The 14,447-nt window shown below is 58.5% G+C and overlaps 7 protein-coding genes across 7 annotated transcripts; 3 read left to right on the top strand and 4 right to left on the bottom strand.

The window, feature by feature from the left end:
- Positions 1 to 562: 562 nt before the first annotated feature.
- Positions 563 to 2,265, top strand: SLS55_006305 (uncharacterized protein; the record flags this gene model as incomplete). Its single annotated transcript, XM_066777735.1, has 2 exons — positions 563 to 616; positions 886 to 2,265. 2 exons carry the CDS (start codon positions 563 to 565, stop codon positions 2,263 to 2,265), a joined length of 1,434 nt encoding a protein of 477 aa, XP_066631830.1.
- A 192-nt stretch (positions 2,266 to 2,457) lies between these two features.
- SLS55_006304 (uncharacterized protein) lies at positions 2,458 to 4,534 on the bottom strand (the record flags this gene model as incomplete). Its single annotated transcript, XM_066777734.1, has 3 exons — positions 2,458 to 3,527; positions 3,582 to 3,763; positions 3,813 to 4,534. The coding sequence occupies 3 exons, from the start codon at positions 4,532 to 4,534 to the stop codon at positions 2,458 to 2,460; spliced, it is 1,974 nt and encodes a 657-aa protein (XP_066631829.1).
- A 1,127-nt stretch (positions 4,535 to 5,661) lies between these two features.
- On the bottom strand, positions 5,662 to 7,726 carry SLS55_006303 (uncharacterized protein; the record flags this gene model as incomplete). The annotated part of the gene is made up of 4 exons (XM_066777733.1): positions 5,662 to 5,712; positions 5,763 to 7,265; positions 7,317 to 7,465; positions 7,663 to 7,726. The coding sequence occupies 4 exons, from the start codon at positions 7,724 to 7,726 to the stop codon at positions 5,662 to 5,664; spliced, it is 1,767 nt and encodes a 588-aa protein (XP_066631828.1).
- Positions 7,727 to 8,211: 485 nt separating this feature from the next.
- Positions 8,212 to 9,369, top strand: SLS55_006302 (uncharacterized protein; the record flags this gene model as incomplete). The annotated part of the gene is made up of 2 exons (XM_066777732.1): positions 8,212 to 8,609; positions 8,667 to 9,369. The coding sequence occupies 2 exons, from the start codon at positions 8,212 to 8,214 to the stop codon at positions 9,367 to 9,369; spliced, it is 1,101 nt and encodes a 366-aa protein (XP_066631827.1).
- Positions 9,370 to 9,864: 495 nt separating this feature from the next.
- SLS55_006301 (uncharacterized protein) lies at positions 9,865 to 10,968 on the bottom strand (the record flags this gene model as incomplete). Its single annotated transcript, XM_066777731.1, has 2 exons — positions 9,865 to 10,752; positions 10,963 to 10,968. The coding sequence occupies 2 exons, from the start codon at positions 10,966 to 10,968 to the stop codon at positions 9,865 to 9,867; spliced, it is 894 nt and encodes a 297-aa protein (XP_066631826.1).
- A 454-nt stretch (positions 10,969 to 11,422) lies between these two features.
- DPH1 (Diphthamide biosynthesis protein 1) lies at positions 11,423 to 13,059 on the top strand (the record flags this gene model as incomplete). The annotated part of the gene is made up of 2 exons (XM_066777730.1): positions 11,423 to 11,609; positions 11,753 to 13,059. The coding sequence occupies 2 exons, from the start codon at positions 11,423 to 11,425 to the stop codon at positions 13,057 to 13,059; spliced, it is 1,494 nt and encodes a 497-aa protein (XP_066631825.1).
- Positions 13,060 to 13,401: 342 nt separating this feature from the next.
- Positions 13,402 to 14,097, bottom strand: SLS55_006299 (uncharacterized protein; the record flags this gene model as incomplete). Its single annotated transcript, XM_066777729.1, has 1 exon — positions 13,402 to 14,097. One exon carries the CDS (start codon positions 14,095 to 14,097, stop codon positions 13,402 to 13,404), a length of 696 nt encoding a protein of 231 aa, XP_066631824.1.
- Between the last annotated feature and the right edge of the window lie 350 nt (positions 14,098 to 14,447).

Here is a 14,447-nt window from a genome sequence, read left to right as displayed (position 1 = left end):
TAGCGGGCCCTCGCGGCAGGTTCAGGCGCCGGGCATAGACGATTTCAGGGCGTTTGGGTTCGACAACGTAGCCAGCAGCTTCAAGTGCCAGTACTACACGGCGATTTAGATGTGTATAGTTTGTTTCCATTCTTGGTCATGTTGGGAAACAGTGGGATCATTCCGGAGCAAACATTTCTACCCCAAACCAGGGCAATCGGTTTGCTGAACCTCTCGGTGCTCGTGATGATCGTGGAAAAGCATAGGCAGAAGATGATGTGAGTAGAGGTGGCAGCTGCGGTGGCACCTACTTGATTGGGTAGGCCATGCACGTCAAGTGAGCGCAGGCGACCGGGGTGCGCGGTTCACGTGGCTGACGCAAGACACGGCGGCCACCGAGGAGCGGACCTGCGTGCCATCTTAAATTGCACGGCAATTATATGGGGCGGTTTTATTGCGCCTAGCGCCCCTGCAGCGCGTGTGCGACGGCGTGTGTAACGCGGGAGGGCAGATGCTTATCAGTCGCCGTCGCCCTCGACTTGCAACCGAAGCGTGAAGCTGTGCTCCCGCCCGCCATATTACCATGTCTCAACGCATCGTCACCAAGATCCAGCTGCTGAACCACCATGACAAGCCCGTAATTAACTGTGCTTACCTTTCCCTTGGCCTCCGCGCACTCTCTCCAGCCAACTCCTCCAAAGCCCAACCTCACCTGCCAACACCCGCGCCCGCCCTCGCTTCATTCAGACTCAGATCAGCTGACCACAAAACAACCTGCAGTCCAGCTATGTCTCAGACATGCCCGCACGAGCTTCCGTGCAGCAGCGGCAACAACAACAACAAAAACAACAACAACAGAAGGCGCGACCCTTGAACCCCACCAGCCTGCGCCGGCCCCACCACCAGACATGGACCCTCTTCAAGGAGCTGCCACTGATTGACGCTGCGCGTAACCCCAACCAGCGGCCACGATACAGCAGCGAGGTCAACGCCGTCGTGCAGGTCCACGCCTCGCTGCGCAACAAGATGCTGCCGCCCGGCCCGCTCGACGGCTCCGCCGAGCTCATCTACATGACCAACATCGCCCGCTCCAACGCCCCCGGCCAGTCGCCCGACCGGGAAAAGGACACCGACGAGCTCATGTTCATGCTCGAGCACCGCCCCGACACTATCCGCTTCTGGATCGACGAGAGGCCCGTCGGCCACCCCAGCGTGTCCAAGGAGATCCGCAGGGGCGTCTTGGACGACACCAGGAACTGCTCCGTCATCAAGGTCTGCCTCAACGGAGGCCGCGAGGGGAGACGGCCGGCCGACGGCCCATCGCCGCCCAAAGAGAGCGACATCTACCTGCCCCCGTCCACCCGCGCCGCAAGAGTGTGGATTTACCTCGATCCAAACAAGCGCCCAGTTGGCCCAAACCAAGGAAAGACGGTGACTTTCGACCCAAAGCCATCGCCGACATCGTCCCAGCAGCAACCGGAGAAAGTGTCGCGCAAGCTTTCCCAAAACCGAGGGAAGCACCCGCCGCAGAAGCAACCGCAACCTCCGGCTGCGAAGACATCTCAGAAACCGATACCGACACGCCAAGCTTCGACGTCCTATGGCATCCCGATACCAATGCGCCGCAGCAGCAAAAAGGCCACTCAAAGGTCTCCTCTATCCACGAACCCTCCAACAACCGTTTCGCCAGGACCACCCGAGCCGAAGCGGGCAGAGCCCTCGGCTGATCAAAGACGCGGAGCGCCGCCGCCCCCCTCGACGAGAAAAGATCCGACGCACCAGCCGAAGAAGAGGTCCGGAAAGCCATCCAGCACCGCTACAGGCCGTGCCGATCTCAATCCCACCACGCCTTCAAAGTACCGGGAGCGGATGGGTTCGGGTTCGGCCGAAGACGACGACTCGGAACCGGAGGACTTCAAGAACGACGTCCTCCACGACATCTCCCGTCTGATGACGCACGCGGACCCGTTCGGCCGCTTCCACAGCAGCTTCCCCGAGACGGACGATAGCGAGGAGGAGGAGGGGCGCGACCGGTTCGCGGCGAGCCCGCTCGGGGGTTTGCCGAGGCTGGGCCAGGCGCAGCTGGGTAAGTTCTACAAGGCCGGCCGGAGGGCGCAGTCCAGCATATTCTTCGAGGAGGAGGAAGCCCTGTCGGGCCAGCGCAGGATCGAGGTCTCGCACGTGGAGAAGCCGGAGGCGAAGCGGGATTTCGCGAAGCCGTCGAGGATAAGGAAGCTGGGGATGACGTTGACCGGAGGATGGCTCAAGTGGGCGAACCAAAAGTAGGGGAAAAGCATCAGCCGAGTTCAACGTGAATCCATTGCCATCTGAATGCGATGTCAGGGGGGAGAGAGTTCTGTAGCACAATCTGATCTCTGGTTCTACCAAAACGCTCGGGCAAAGAAAAAACAAGTGCTATGTGGTATACTCGACTCACCGTCCTCGTGCCATCTACAACACCTCAAAGCAAATCCGCCCTCAGTACGAAAACGGCCGCACCTTGTACAACTCCTTCTCCTCCGGCCTCTCGGGCACCGGCTGGTCCAAGAATTCCGGGTACAGGTAAAACGCCAAGTCCTCGCCATCCCGCTGCTTCTGGCTCCACCCGTCGCCCAGCCACGCCATCCGATTGCCCTCCTCGCCGTCCCCGCCGTCCTCCCCGACGTACTCGTACACGAAGTCCTCCCACCGCGGGCTCCTCAGCGCCTCGATGCAATGGTTCGTGCTGCCGGGCCACAGGCCGGTGATGCGCCCGTCGTGGCCGCTGCGATACCAGCTCCGGCACTCCTCGGCGAAGACGGTGCCGGCGAAGTAGGCGTCGACGTACTGCGTGAAGTCGCGCACGCGGCGCGGGTTGACGGCCATGCTGCGGACGTTGTCGCGCTGAATCTTGCGCACGCACCTGACGATGTAGTCGCCCGTGCTCTCGATCATCATCGTCAGGCTGCCCGACCCGATCGCGCTGTTGGGCCCCAGCATCATGAACAGGTTCGGGAAGCCGTCCGTCGCCAGGCTGAGGTACGACGTCGCCCGGTGCCGCCAGTGGTCGCGCAGCGTCCGCGTCGTCGACTGCTTCGTCGACTGCTTCGTCGTCTTCGTGGGGTCGTTCTGGCTGCTGCTGCTGCTGCTGGCGTCCACGATGACGGGAAATGGTGGCGGCGCCGAAACGTGGAAGCCGGTGGCGCAGACGAGGGCGTCGATGCCGTGGAGTTTACCGTCCTTGGTGCGGACCCCGCGCGGCTCGATGCCCGTGATGGGGTCGGTGATGAAGGAGACGTTGGGCTCGGTCAAGGCTTCGAGGAAGCCTGGGCCGGGCGTAAGGCGGCGGCAGCCAGGGGAAAAGGAAGGGAGCAGGGCGTCGAAGATCTCGGGCTTGGCGGCGAGGCGCTGGCGCATGTGGTCCTCGAAAGCCTTCTTGGCGCCGACGTTCATGGGCGTGCCGCGGATGGTCACATCGTGGATAGAGTTGGCGTCTTCTTCGACGGCGAGCCGGAACTTGTGGTAGTGCTCTGGGTCCGACTTGAACTTGGCTTTCAGCTCGTCGGGAACTGGAAAGCAGAATGGTAAGTCGCTGCAAATGCAAGGAGGGGGGGCTACTGTACTTATGAAGCCGGTGAGTCCTAGCTTGTCCCACATCTCTTGACCAAAGGGAGGGGATATCCACGTTTTGCTACGAATGAAGCACGAAAGCTGCGTTCCAGGGAGCTTCTGCAGCCTGGGTATTATCTGGATGGCGCTGCTTCCGGATCCAATGACGCCCACGCGCTTGTTCGTGAAGTCGTACCTGGTCGTCTGTTAGCAAGCCGCGTTCTACTCGACTCAGCCCTGCTCACTGTTCGTTCCATCTCGCAGAATGCATAACCTCTCCCTCGAAGCTCTTGAAGCCGTCGATATTCGGCCACGCCACTGTATTCAAGTTTCCCCTCGCACTGACCAACACCTCTGCCTCGTCCTCAAACACCCTTCCGGTTCCCACCTCCTCAACCCTGACCGTCCACACACCCGCCCTCGGATCAAACCTGCACTTCTTGACCTCATGGCCCAACCGGATGAAGCGATCTGCGCCGTACTTGCGCGCCGTGCGCTCAATGTACGCCTGGATCTCCGCAGCGGGGGCGTACAGGCTGGACCAGTCCTTGTTCGGCTCGAACGAGTACTGGTACGAGTGCGACGGGATGTCGCACGCGCAGCCGGGGTAGCGGTTCTCCCACCACGTGCCACCTATCCCGTCGTTCTTCTCGTAGATGCGCAGTTGCACGTTGCGCAGCCGCTCCGGCAGGCGGATTCCCAGATACACGCCCGAGTACCCCGCCCCCACCACGATGACGCGCAACGGGCGGAAATTCTCGACGGGTGCTTGGCGGAGAGTGAAGGCAGCGGAGTTGGGCAGGGAAGCCGACGACGGTTTGGCGTGAGCACTTGTCGTGGGTTTGCTAGCATGGCCGTTCAGGCCGTTGGTGGCGTGGTTGGCCGAGTCAATGCGGCGAAGGACGTCTTCATGTGGAGCGTCGCTCCTCACCGTGAGTGATTCGGGGAGAGAGGGCACAGCAGACATGGCGCTCAAGTAGGGCACAGTCAGGAAAAGCAGATCAATGGCGGTCGGTGAAAGAGAGAGACTGGACGAGGGTGATATGTAACACAAATCCCGCCTGGAGAGCTGTAGAAAGAGGGGCACACCAACACAAAAAAGAGAAGCACAAGTGCGGCCAAATCCCGCACACCATCGACCCGCATCAATAAGCCGCACAGGGACACCGGTAGGAATCCCCGGCAGTGTCCCGCTGTCCGAGCCTGATCCTAGTCCATTGCCGGATGAGGGGTAGAGGCGCTGCCGACGAGCCAGCAGCCAGTAAGAGAACCAAAGACTCGCAGCGTAAGGAATGGCATGATTTACTAGGCATGTGTAATGCCACTGCTCCACACTTCAGGAGAAGCGGTATACAAGCGTTGTGCCCCTCAAGCTTCTTCCCCACAAAGAGGCGTTGTGGGGTTGCTCTGTGCTCGGCATTGCTGCTATGAAATTGCCGAAACGGTCGTAGCTTCGATGTCCCGGCTGAAGCATCGCTCCTGCAGTAGGCTGGCTTTTAAAAGTTGTGACCAGAGGGACGCCGACCAGCAAAGGGGAAAGCGGCCGTGGAACTCGGAGGATTGCCGACAGGGCTTCGTCGGACGTGCTGGCCGGTGCTGCAGCGGCTCCAATTCCAGGCGCGCCAATGACTCGCCGCCGACGTCAGGCGCATCTCGCCCGGTTCCCAATTGGCTGAGTGTGGTCTGCTGTACACAAATCCGAGGTAACTGTTTGCAGGAGGGGAGAGGCACCAGCTGTCCGTCATTGGAGCACAAGTCCGACCCTTCCACCTTCTTCACGGGCTCCACCGTCGCAGGTGCACGTCCCGTCCTTTTGTGCCGGCACCAGCTGACGGAACCAGGGTCGTGGGGCTCGGAATTAATGCATTGGTCTCAAGCCTCCGTTGACTGATCCAGAGCAACAGGTGTACATGTTTTCTTACCAGATCAACTCCCCACTCCGTTTCTTGTCCACCCTTCTGTCCACCCAAGAAATTTCATGAACGTTTGCCCCTTTGCCAATCCCGTCGCACGCAAAGAAACGCCGCCAAAACAGTGCGCCCCAAAATGTCTCTCATGGTGAATCTTGAATGCATAATTGCTCGCGTGGTATTATTACACTTTCTGCGTCGTTGAATTCATCGACCAGAAATTGATAATCGCAACCTGTTCGCCGCCGTTAGCATCGGGAAGTGTCCACACCCGCGCAGACTTACCTGGTTCCCCAACTTGTACGCCAGCTTCTTGCCGTCTGCATCCCATCTCAACAGATGGTCCAGCTCCGTGTCTCGTGCATCTGGCAAGGTGGTGTCCCACTTCTGATCGTCGTTGTCCACCGGTTTCCACTTGGCTTTTGAGATTCCGGCTTCTGGATCCCAGAAGGTTATCGTGTCGGTCCCAGCGGCGGCTAACAGATAGCCATCTGGTGAGAAAGCAATCTCGATCACCGAGCCGCTTGAGAATTTTTGCACGTTCTCAAATGGCTTCTTCGCATTCCAAAATTGGACCGTCCAGAAGCCGGAATCCGAGGACGTTGCAAGCAAACGAGGCGATTCGCTGCCATGCGAGGATGGGTTTGTAATTGGTTGAAATTCAAGGCCGGTGATGTCTTCTCCCGATGCGAACTCGTGCGTGCGTATTTCGGTGTCCCCAGGAAGAATGAGCCCGAGCCGTGGATGGGATTCGTCCGAGGCACTGCTACAGGCTATGATGTTGCAGACGGGATCGTAGCGAAGGTTTTCCCATCGCGTGCTTGTTGTGAAGGCTTTTTGGACTACCAGCTTATTTTCAGCAGTGATTTCGTAGACTTCGAGAATCCCATAGCCGGCCACGACAAATGTCGAGTCGCTCATCCACTCAGCGGCGAACACGGGATGATCCGTCTGTGCGCTGTAGAGGGGCTCCTGCTTTATCTCTCTCCACAGGCAGATGCGCGAGTTGACATCTGTGCTGCAGACGCTGAGCAGGAGGTTCGCAGGCGCATTGTAGCGCAGAGCGAACACGCTGCCAAGCACGGCAGTGACCAAGCGAGTCTGCAGCCCACCTTCACTCAGGTGATAGAGCTTGCCCTTAGTCATCTTCTCGCCGCTATCAGCAGTCATGTCTTCCAACGTGCCAATGAGTGCTTCGCCAGGTAAGGTCCAGGCCACAGCGGTAACGGTTGGGCGGTTCAGACCAATGTCTAAGTCTCGCGATACTGGTTCTGCCGGGGCGTCTTGCTGTGTTTGCGATGAATTCGGGATGTGATAGATGCGTAACAACGATTCACCAGCAGTCAGGAGAAGCTGCGGCTCTGTGGGGCTCCATTCGGTGTGCACCACGGTGGCGCCTGGCTCGTTAATCCGTAGGAATGTGGTCTGAGGTCCCAGATCGATCATCTTCTCCGTTTGCAGCACGCTGCTTTCTCCAAGGCTCAAGGTGGTGACCAAGGGCGCCACTTCTTCCTCGATGACTGAATCAGCATCCGAAACGATGGCTTCCGACTCGGCGGGAGCCCCGTTAGTTTCTATCTCCATGTCGCCATTCAACCGAGCCTGCACCTCATTACTGCCTTTCTTCTTCTTTCGCGCGGGGGGTTCTCCATCAGCCCCAGTCCCATTGACGTCTTCTTTGCGCACGCGGCGGCTCGACAGGGTTTTTCGGCGGCGCGCATCGCCATTATAACGGGCAAAAGGACGGCCGTGGTCGCGGCCAAACTGGTAGCGGCGTTCCTCGGTACCCTGTTCATCTTAGTACGATGCATCCTCGATAGGAGAGCCGCGAGAACACACATTGGAGGCGGCGGCGCGCATGTCATCTAGCCACAGGCCGTCCTGGAGCATGCGCAGCAGAGTGTGCGTCTGGACCTTGTCGGCGAAGGGCAGCGTCTCGGGCTCATCGTTCCAATCATGCGCCAGCGCCAGCGCTGCTTTGGCGTATCCTTTTGAAAATTAGAACGGGCGGGTGGTGAAGGCCTTTCACGGATGCGGAGGGTCGGCGCGCGGTGGCGGCGCAGCAGCCGAACTCGGCTTCGACGCGCGAGCAGGGTGCGCAGGCAGAGGTGCATCCAGACACAACATGGTCCGGCGGGGGCTTGTGTTTGGGGGGAAAACGCGTGCATCCGGGACGGTGACGTACCAGCCTCTTGCAGATACCTCCAGACCAGGTAGTTGACGACGTTGGAGGAGAGGTGCTCGGTCATGGCGCATGATGTCGCGCGCGCGCAGCGGGCTCCCGGGGGTGGGTTCCTGGAACTTGGGGGGTGCGTAGGGACCTATCTGGAAATGGGTCTCGGTGTGGAGTGGAGAGAGGCTCGCGGCCTGGGTGCGGCGCTGGATGGGCCCGTTGCTGCTTTGCTTGGCGCGCAGGCTCCGGCTGCCCTGGGGTGGATGATCGGCGCGAGCCGTCTGTGCAAGAGGGCCCTGTGGTGCGCCGAAACCACGTCTCACAAGGGACCAGCCAAACAATCCCGCCTCCCGGCCGACGACTCCACCACCACCACGCTCCGCTCCCTCTGCGCGCGCCCGTCGAGGCGCCGACTTCGCCGACCGCTCCCCCAACAAGCCGCTGCACGTGTCCGCCTCCCGCGCCGCCTCTCTCCTCGCCACCCCGCAATCCAGGGACCTCCCAGAAGCTGCAGCTCCCCAAGCTCCCCGTGTCCCTGCCGCAGTCTCCAGAGCCTCCGCCATGCGCATCAACGTCCCGCCCCTGACGCGTGGCCTGCTGGTCTGCCTCTTCATATTTACCCTGCTCAATTGGATCCTGCGGCCGGGCTACAGCGACTGGGTGCAGGGTGTGGGCAAGCCGCTCGTGAGCGCTGGGGACGGCGCGCCTTATCTGGCCATCATTCCTGCCACCGCTATTGTTTACCCATGGGTGTTTCTGGTCGCAACGCTCGTGGAGGAGAACGTCTTCGGTCTGCTGATCACTGGATTGACCATCTTCTACGGCGGCCGCTACCTAGAGCGCGCCTGGAGCTCCGCTGAATTTGCCAAATTCATTCTCTTTGTTTCCATGATACCCAACATATTGACTTATCTACTTTACATCATTGGTTATGCCATCTCCAAGAACGACGAAGCTTTGTATGTCTCTGTCCGCAGTCCTACCAGACTACATGCAACCGGCTAATTCCCCCACAGGTCGGCGACCATCTCCGGCGGCATCGCGATCCAAGCCGGCTTCCTCGTCTCCTTGAAGCAGCTTGTCCCGGAGCACACTGTCTCCATCGCCAGAGGGACGATCCGCATGCGCGTCAAGCATTTCCCTATCATCTTCCTTATCGCCAACACGCTCTCCGGCCTCCTCTTCGGCACTGAGACTGCCACTTTCCTCTCGTGGTATGGCTTCTTCACCGCGTGGATATACCTGCGCTTCTACCGCATGTCCCCCTCGGTCATCTCCGCCACTACCGGCGAGGACTCGTTTGTCCGCGGTGACGCGTCTGATACCTTTTCCTTCGCACATTTCTTCCCCGAGCCGCTGCAGACCCCGGTCGGCCTGTTCGCGGACCAAGCCTACAATGCATTGGTGGCGGTCAGGGTCTGCACGCCCTTCTCGCACGAGGACATCGACGCCGGCAACGAGCAGGCATCGGCGCGCGCGGAGGGCGGCCTGCCGAGCCTCATGAACCCCGGCAGAGGAGCGAGGGGTGGCCGCAGAGAAGAAGCCGAGCGGAGAAGGGCGCTGGCGCTGAAGGTATTGGACCAAAGGTTACAAGCCGCCGCGAGCAAGCCGCAGCAGCCGACTGTACCTGCAGCGCCGTCCGGTCCGTCGATATTGGGCGAGACGACCTACGAGCCCGAGCGGCATGACGAGCCTCCGACGAAGGTTGCGGCGGCTTAAAAATGTGGAATAGGTTTGGATGTAGGATTTTTGTCGAAGAAGAAAAACCACTTTTTCTTTGTCATTGTACGATCGGCTCGATACGGCACGTGTTGTACGGTAGCGTTTTTATTGTTGGACTCATGCGTAGATGCGCACTCATGTTCTTTGGGCACTTCCCGGGAGAGCTTACGACAAGCGGGCTTCTTGCCCGTGTTTGTTTTGCATTGGTTTCTCAAGCACGGAGTAGGGGAAAAGATACCATTGCTTTGGTGGTATTTCGTCTCGAGGCAGGCGGCTGGGTAGATGGCAAATTCACTTGGACATGTGTCCGAATACCCTCAGGACTGTGTGGCTCGCACATTCTTCCCAAGACCAATTTCATGAAACAATAATGACTTGTAAACTTCAAGGCTTTTCGCCACGCAATGTATGCTGTGCTAAATCAATACAGATCTTCAATCCCCCACCCAAGTAACTCCCACCCCACCCCTTCAGGAGAGACATTTACTTCCATCAACGCCCTTCCCCTTTCTCCCTAGCGATCCTCGACAGGGTCGCCTTGCCTGCCCTGCTCTCGTTCGGCCTCCCAATCTCCCCTGAAATCCACTTGCCCACCTCCGACAGCTTCTCAATGTCGACGCCCGTCTTCAGGCCCAAGCTCTCAAACAGGTGGACTAGATCCTCGGTCGCGACGTTGCCGGTGGCGCCGGGGCTGTACGGGCAGCCGCCGAGGCCGGCGACGGCGGCGTCGAACTCGCGCACGCCGTGCTCGAGGCCGACGAGGGCGTTCACCAGGGCCTGGCCGTAGGTGTCGTGGAAGTGCAGCGCGAGGTCCTGGCGGTCGACGCCGGCGGCGGCGAGGGTGCGCAGCAGCTCGCGCGTGCGCGGCGCGGTGCCCATGCCCGTCGTGTCCGCGACGGAGATGACGTCGGCGCCCATCTCCAGCAGCGACACGGCCAGCTCCGCCACCGCGTGCGGGTCCACGTCCGGCCCCTCGTACGGGCAGCCTAGCGCCACCGAGATGTAGGCGCGCACGCGGAGGTTGTGCCCGCGCGCTCGCGCCACTAGCGGCTCGAAGCGCTGTAGGGACTCGGCGACGCTGCAGTTGGTGTTCTTGCGCGCGAATGTCTCGGTCGCGGCGGTGAAGATGGAGACTTCGATCTCTGGGGTTTTGGATGTGGCGGCGGCGCCCGAGGGCGCGGAGGGCATGGCGTTGGGGTCTTGTGAGGAGGTGTTGAGTGCGGGGCCGTTGTCTGTGTTTGCCGCGGCGTGGGCGCTGTAGACGTTGAGGAAGTTGTCCAAGCCTTTTTCATTGGGCATAAGAAACTGGTAGACTATCGGCTCGGTTGATTTGGGAGGAGTTTTGAGGACGTGTTCGAGAATCTCGGAAGAATTGGCCATCTGCGCGGATGGTGGTTAGCCAGCGAGCGGGGAAGCTGGTAGGAGAAGTTTGGCTTACTTGGGGCGTCCATTTCGGACTCACAAAGCTGCCGGCCTCTATCACACTTAAACCGGTTGTTGCCAGGCGGTTGACGAAATCTATCTTGGTGTTGACGGGAATGCTCGTCTTCTCATTCTGAAGGCCGTCACGCGGGCCGACCTCGACGAGACGGACATGATCTGCTGCTGGTGTGGAGAGACCACGGCGGGTAAGGACGGGGAACGTGGGACGAGCAAGTCCCCGGCAAGCTCTCCGCGCGATGAACGACATTGTGAAAGGAATTAGGTCTGGAAGTGGGACGGAAGCTGTTTGGAGCTCTGGTCAGGGAGTAGTGGAATGACATCGTGTGGGGTAACGTTCAGCCGGGCCTAAGCCGATAAGGCTGAAGCTGGGTAATCGCCGTCGCTTTGACTCGCTTTCCGCCGCCTGATCGCCCGGACTCCCGAATAAAATACTGAACCCGCAACAATCACGGCCACTGGCTCCTGTTCTGGCCCGGCCGTCTTTCTCAAATCACTTGTGGACACTCTTACCTCCCCACGTCTGCCCTGCGATACACTTTTTGGGTGAATTTGCGCCCTGCGCCCTTCGCCTCGCCGCCGCCGAAAAATTCACGACCCCGCCATCGATATGGAAGAAGACCGCGCTGCCACGAATTTGGGGCCCACCCCTGCGGAGGAACTGAACGGCGAGCCCAGCATTGCTCCTAAGCAGCCGAAGAAGAGATTTGTCGGCCGCAGGGCAGCAGAAAGCGCTGCGGCCGCAAAGGCGAAGGCCGACCCAAACGCGAATATCGAGGACAGCGGGGCAATACAAGGTACGGACTTGGAAAGGAATGCTTGGGTCTCGGCAGGCTTTCACCTCTCGAGGGAGCGTACTTGGTCACGCATGGAGAGCTCTAAAGCGGGGTTTAGCAACCTGCGGCTTCAGTACGGTCAAGTGCTAACAGTCGTCTTACAGTAGCACGACCCCGGAGAACAGCACGCGCCCTGAACAACATCCCTGCCGATATCTTGGAGGATCCAGACATCAACGCTGCCATTTCGCTGCTTCCCTCAAACTACAACTTCGAAATCCATAAGACCATTCATCGCATTCGCCAGAATGGCCACAAGTCCGTAGCACTTCAATTCCCTGAGGGTCTTTTGCTCTTCGCGACAACAATATCCGATATTCTCACTCAATTCTGCCCCGGAATAACCACAACTATAATGGGAGACGTGACCTACGGCGCTTGCTGCATCGACGATTTTACTGCCCGAGCTTTGGGCTGCGACCTGCTGGTGCACTACGCACATAGTTGTTTGATACCCGTTGCAGTCACCAAGATTGCAACACTATACGTTTTCGTCAGTATTGGAATCGATACGCAGCACCTCTGCGACACAATTGTCCGGAACTTCAAGCCAGGACAGACCATTGCTATGGTAGGAACAATTCAATTCAACGCCACCATCCACGGCATTGCGCCGCAGCTGCGGCGAGAGGGCTACAACATCATCGTGCCCCAAATCATGCCGCTGTCCAAAGGCGAGATCCTGGGCTGTACATCTCCGCGCTTCTCTACTCCCAAGCAAAGGGCCGAATCTCTGGTAGCCTCAGCCACCGCAAACGCCTCCAAGGATGGTCCCATTGAAGCTGATTGCTTGCTATACCTTGGAGATGGCCGCTTTCACCTTGAGTCTGCGCAAATTCACAACCCGCACCTACCTTCGTATCGTTATGATCCCTATAGCCGTCGCCTTACCCACGAGACCTATGCGCACACTGAGATGTACTCCCTCCGCGCGTCAGCTATTCAGTCCGCACGAAAGGCTCGCAAATGGGGACTGATTCTCGGTGCCCTGGGTCGCCAGGGTAACCCACACACGCTCACCCTGATTGAGAAGCACCTCAAGCAGAAGGGTATCCCATGCATGAAGATCCTGCTGAGCGAGATCTTCCCGGGCAAACTACAGCTCATGAGTGCCAGTAAAGAGGATAAGAAAAAAGCGGGTGTCGATCAGGACGGCGCAAATGTGGAGGATGGTGGTGTGGAGGCGTGGGTCCAGATCGCCTGCCCGAGATTGAGCATCGACTGGGGATACGCCTTTCCCCGGCCGCTGTTGAGCCCATACGAGGCTTTGGTGGCGCTGGGCGTCCGAGAAGGAAAGTGGATGGAGAAAGCTGGGCAAGAAGATGTTGGCGAGGACGTGTACCCAATGGATTTCTACGCGAAGGAAGGGTTGGGTAGGACGACTGTGAGCGATGTGCAGATCCGGGCTTGATAAAGGCCGCAGATATCACAAGATTTTCGAGCTTCGTTTCACTTGTCAATATCTAAGGAAAGCAATCAGCATGCAAGCCAGTTCTTTTATGGTGCCCTTGCAAAAAAAGAAAAAGTAAGAAAAAAAACAGTCATAACTCGTTACATCAACTAGGAGAAGACATATCCGAATGGGTTCGCCCAAGGAGAATGACGCCAACATGTTACTAGACTTCACGCCAATCTCGCCTTCTCTTCTAGCGCCCATTGACCACTTTTCGTCTCTTCAATGCATGTCCTATTCAAACGAACTTCAACGGTGAGCATCATTCAGGAAGACCAACTCGTACGATGGTGAAACTTACTAGAAGTATTCTTCAAGCTGACGCGTTAAGAGGCTCCCCAGACCTTCCTCGGGATAGGCACCAAAGTCCACTTCTGCGTCGAGGCTCGGCCGCTCCTCGTGGCCAGTTATTCGGAGTTGTGCCTCACTCGCGGAGGTCAGCGTCGACAAGGAGGTGTCCAGAAGCTGGTCGAGCTCCTGCTGACTGTCGAAGCGCGTGTGTTCCAGTGCTGTGACGACTTCTCCTGTCTGCGGGTTACCCCAGTCCCAGCGAGGCTGCCACTGAGAGTTCACATCCATGCTGTTGTTCGACTTCCTTTGAACCGCGGCGCGCCATCGGTCGGCGATAGATGGGTAAGATAGTAAGCTGCGCATCACATTGTCCATGCTCCACGACGCTCTCTGCGCTCCCTCCTGTTGGTGAGCGAAGAGGTGGTCTTGGCGGAGGCTGAAGTCGTCGAAGACTCTGACGCATATGCCGCAGGCGTAGAGGGTCTTCTTCGATTCGTGGTGTCTTGTCTCCAGATTGCTGCTCGAGCAGCTGGACTTGCGAAGGTGACGAGTGCAGCCCAGAGCAATGTTCCATGATCTGTTGCATCCGTGACAGTAGTGCTGCTTCTGGGGTTCATGGTCCTGCATGACGTGGTTGTTGAGGTTTCCTTTGCTCTTGTACAGCTTGTCCTGACAGAACGGACACCAGTATACGGCGGGGGGCATTGGCGTTTTCATAGATGATGATCTGTAGAGAAGCTATTTGTACTATTAGTACAATAAAGGTAGAGCAGGGAAGAAAAGCGGACGGCTCCCCATTTATCCTCTCTATGAGAGGACCTTTTGACTTGACCGCGTTCTGTATGTCAGGAGAACGAGATACTGGCACGTTATGATTGGCCCAATTTTTCTCTTGGCTAACCTGCCGAAACATACAATCGTGATCGGCCACAGCCATCAAGTCATAAAGTGTAAGCCGAGTAGTCTGTAATCAGCGCCGTCAGCGCCGACGCCTCCGCCCCCGCGTTTCCCGAAGAACCCCAAATCTGCACGTAGCAAGAGATTTCAACTTGACT

Source organism: Diplodia seriata (genome assembly GCF_021436955.1).
Source record: "Diplodia seriata strain FDS-637 chromosome Unknown scaffold_6, whole genome shotgun sequence".
NCBI classification, from domain to species: domain Eukaryota; kingdom Fungi; phylum Ascomycota; class Dothideomycetes; order Botryosphaeriales; family Botryosphaeriaceae; genus Diplodia; species Diplodia seriata.
This window is presented reverse-complemented; position numbering and strand designations above follow the sequence as displayed.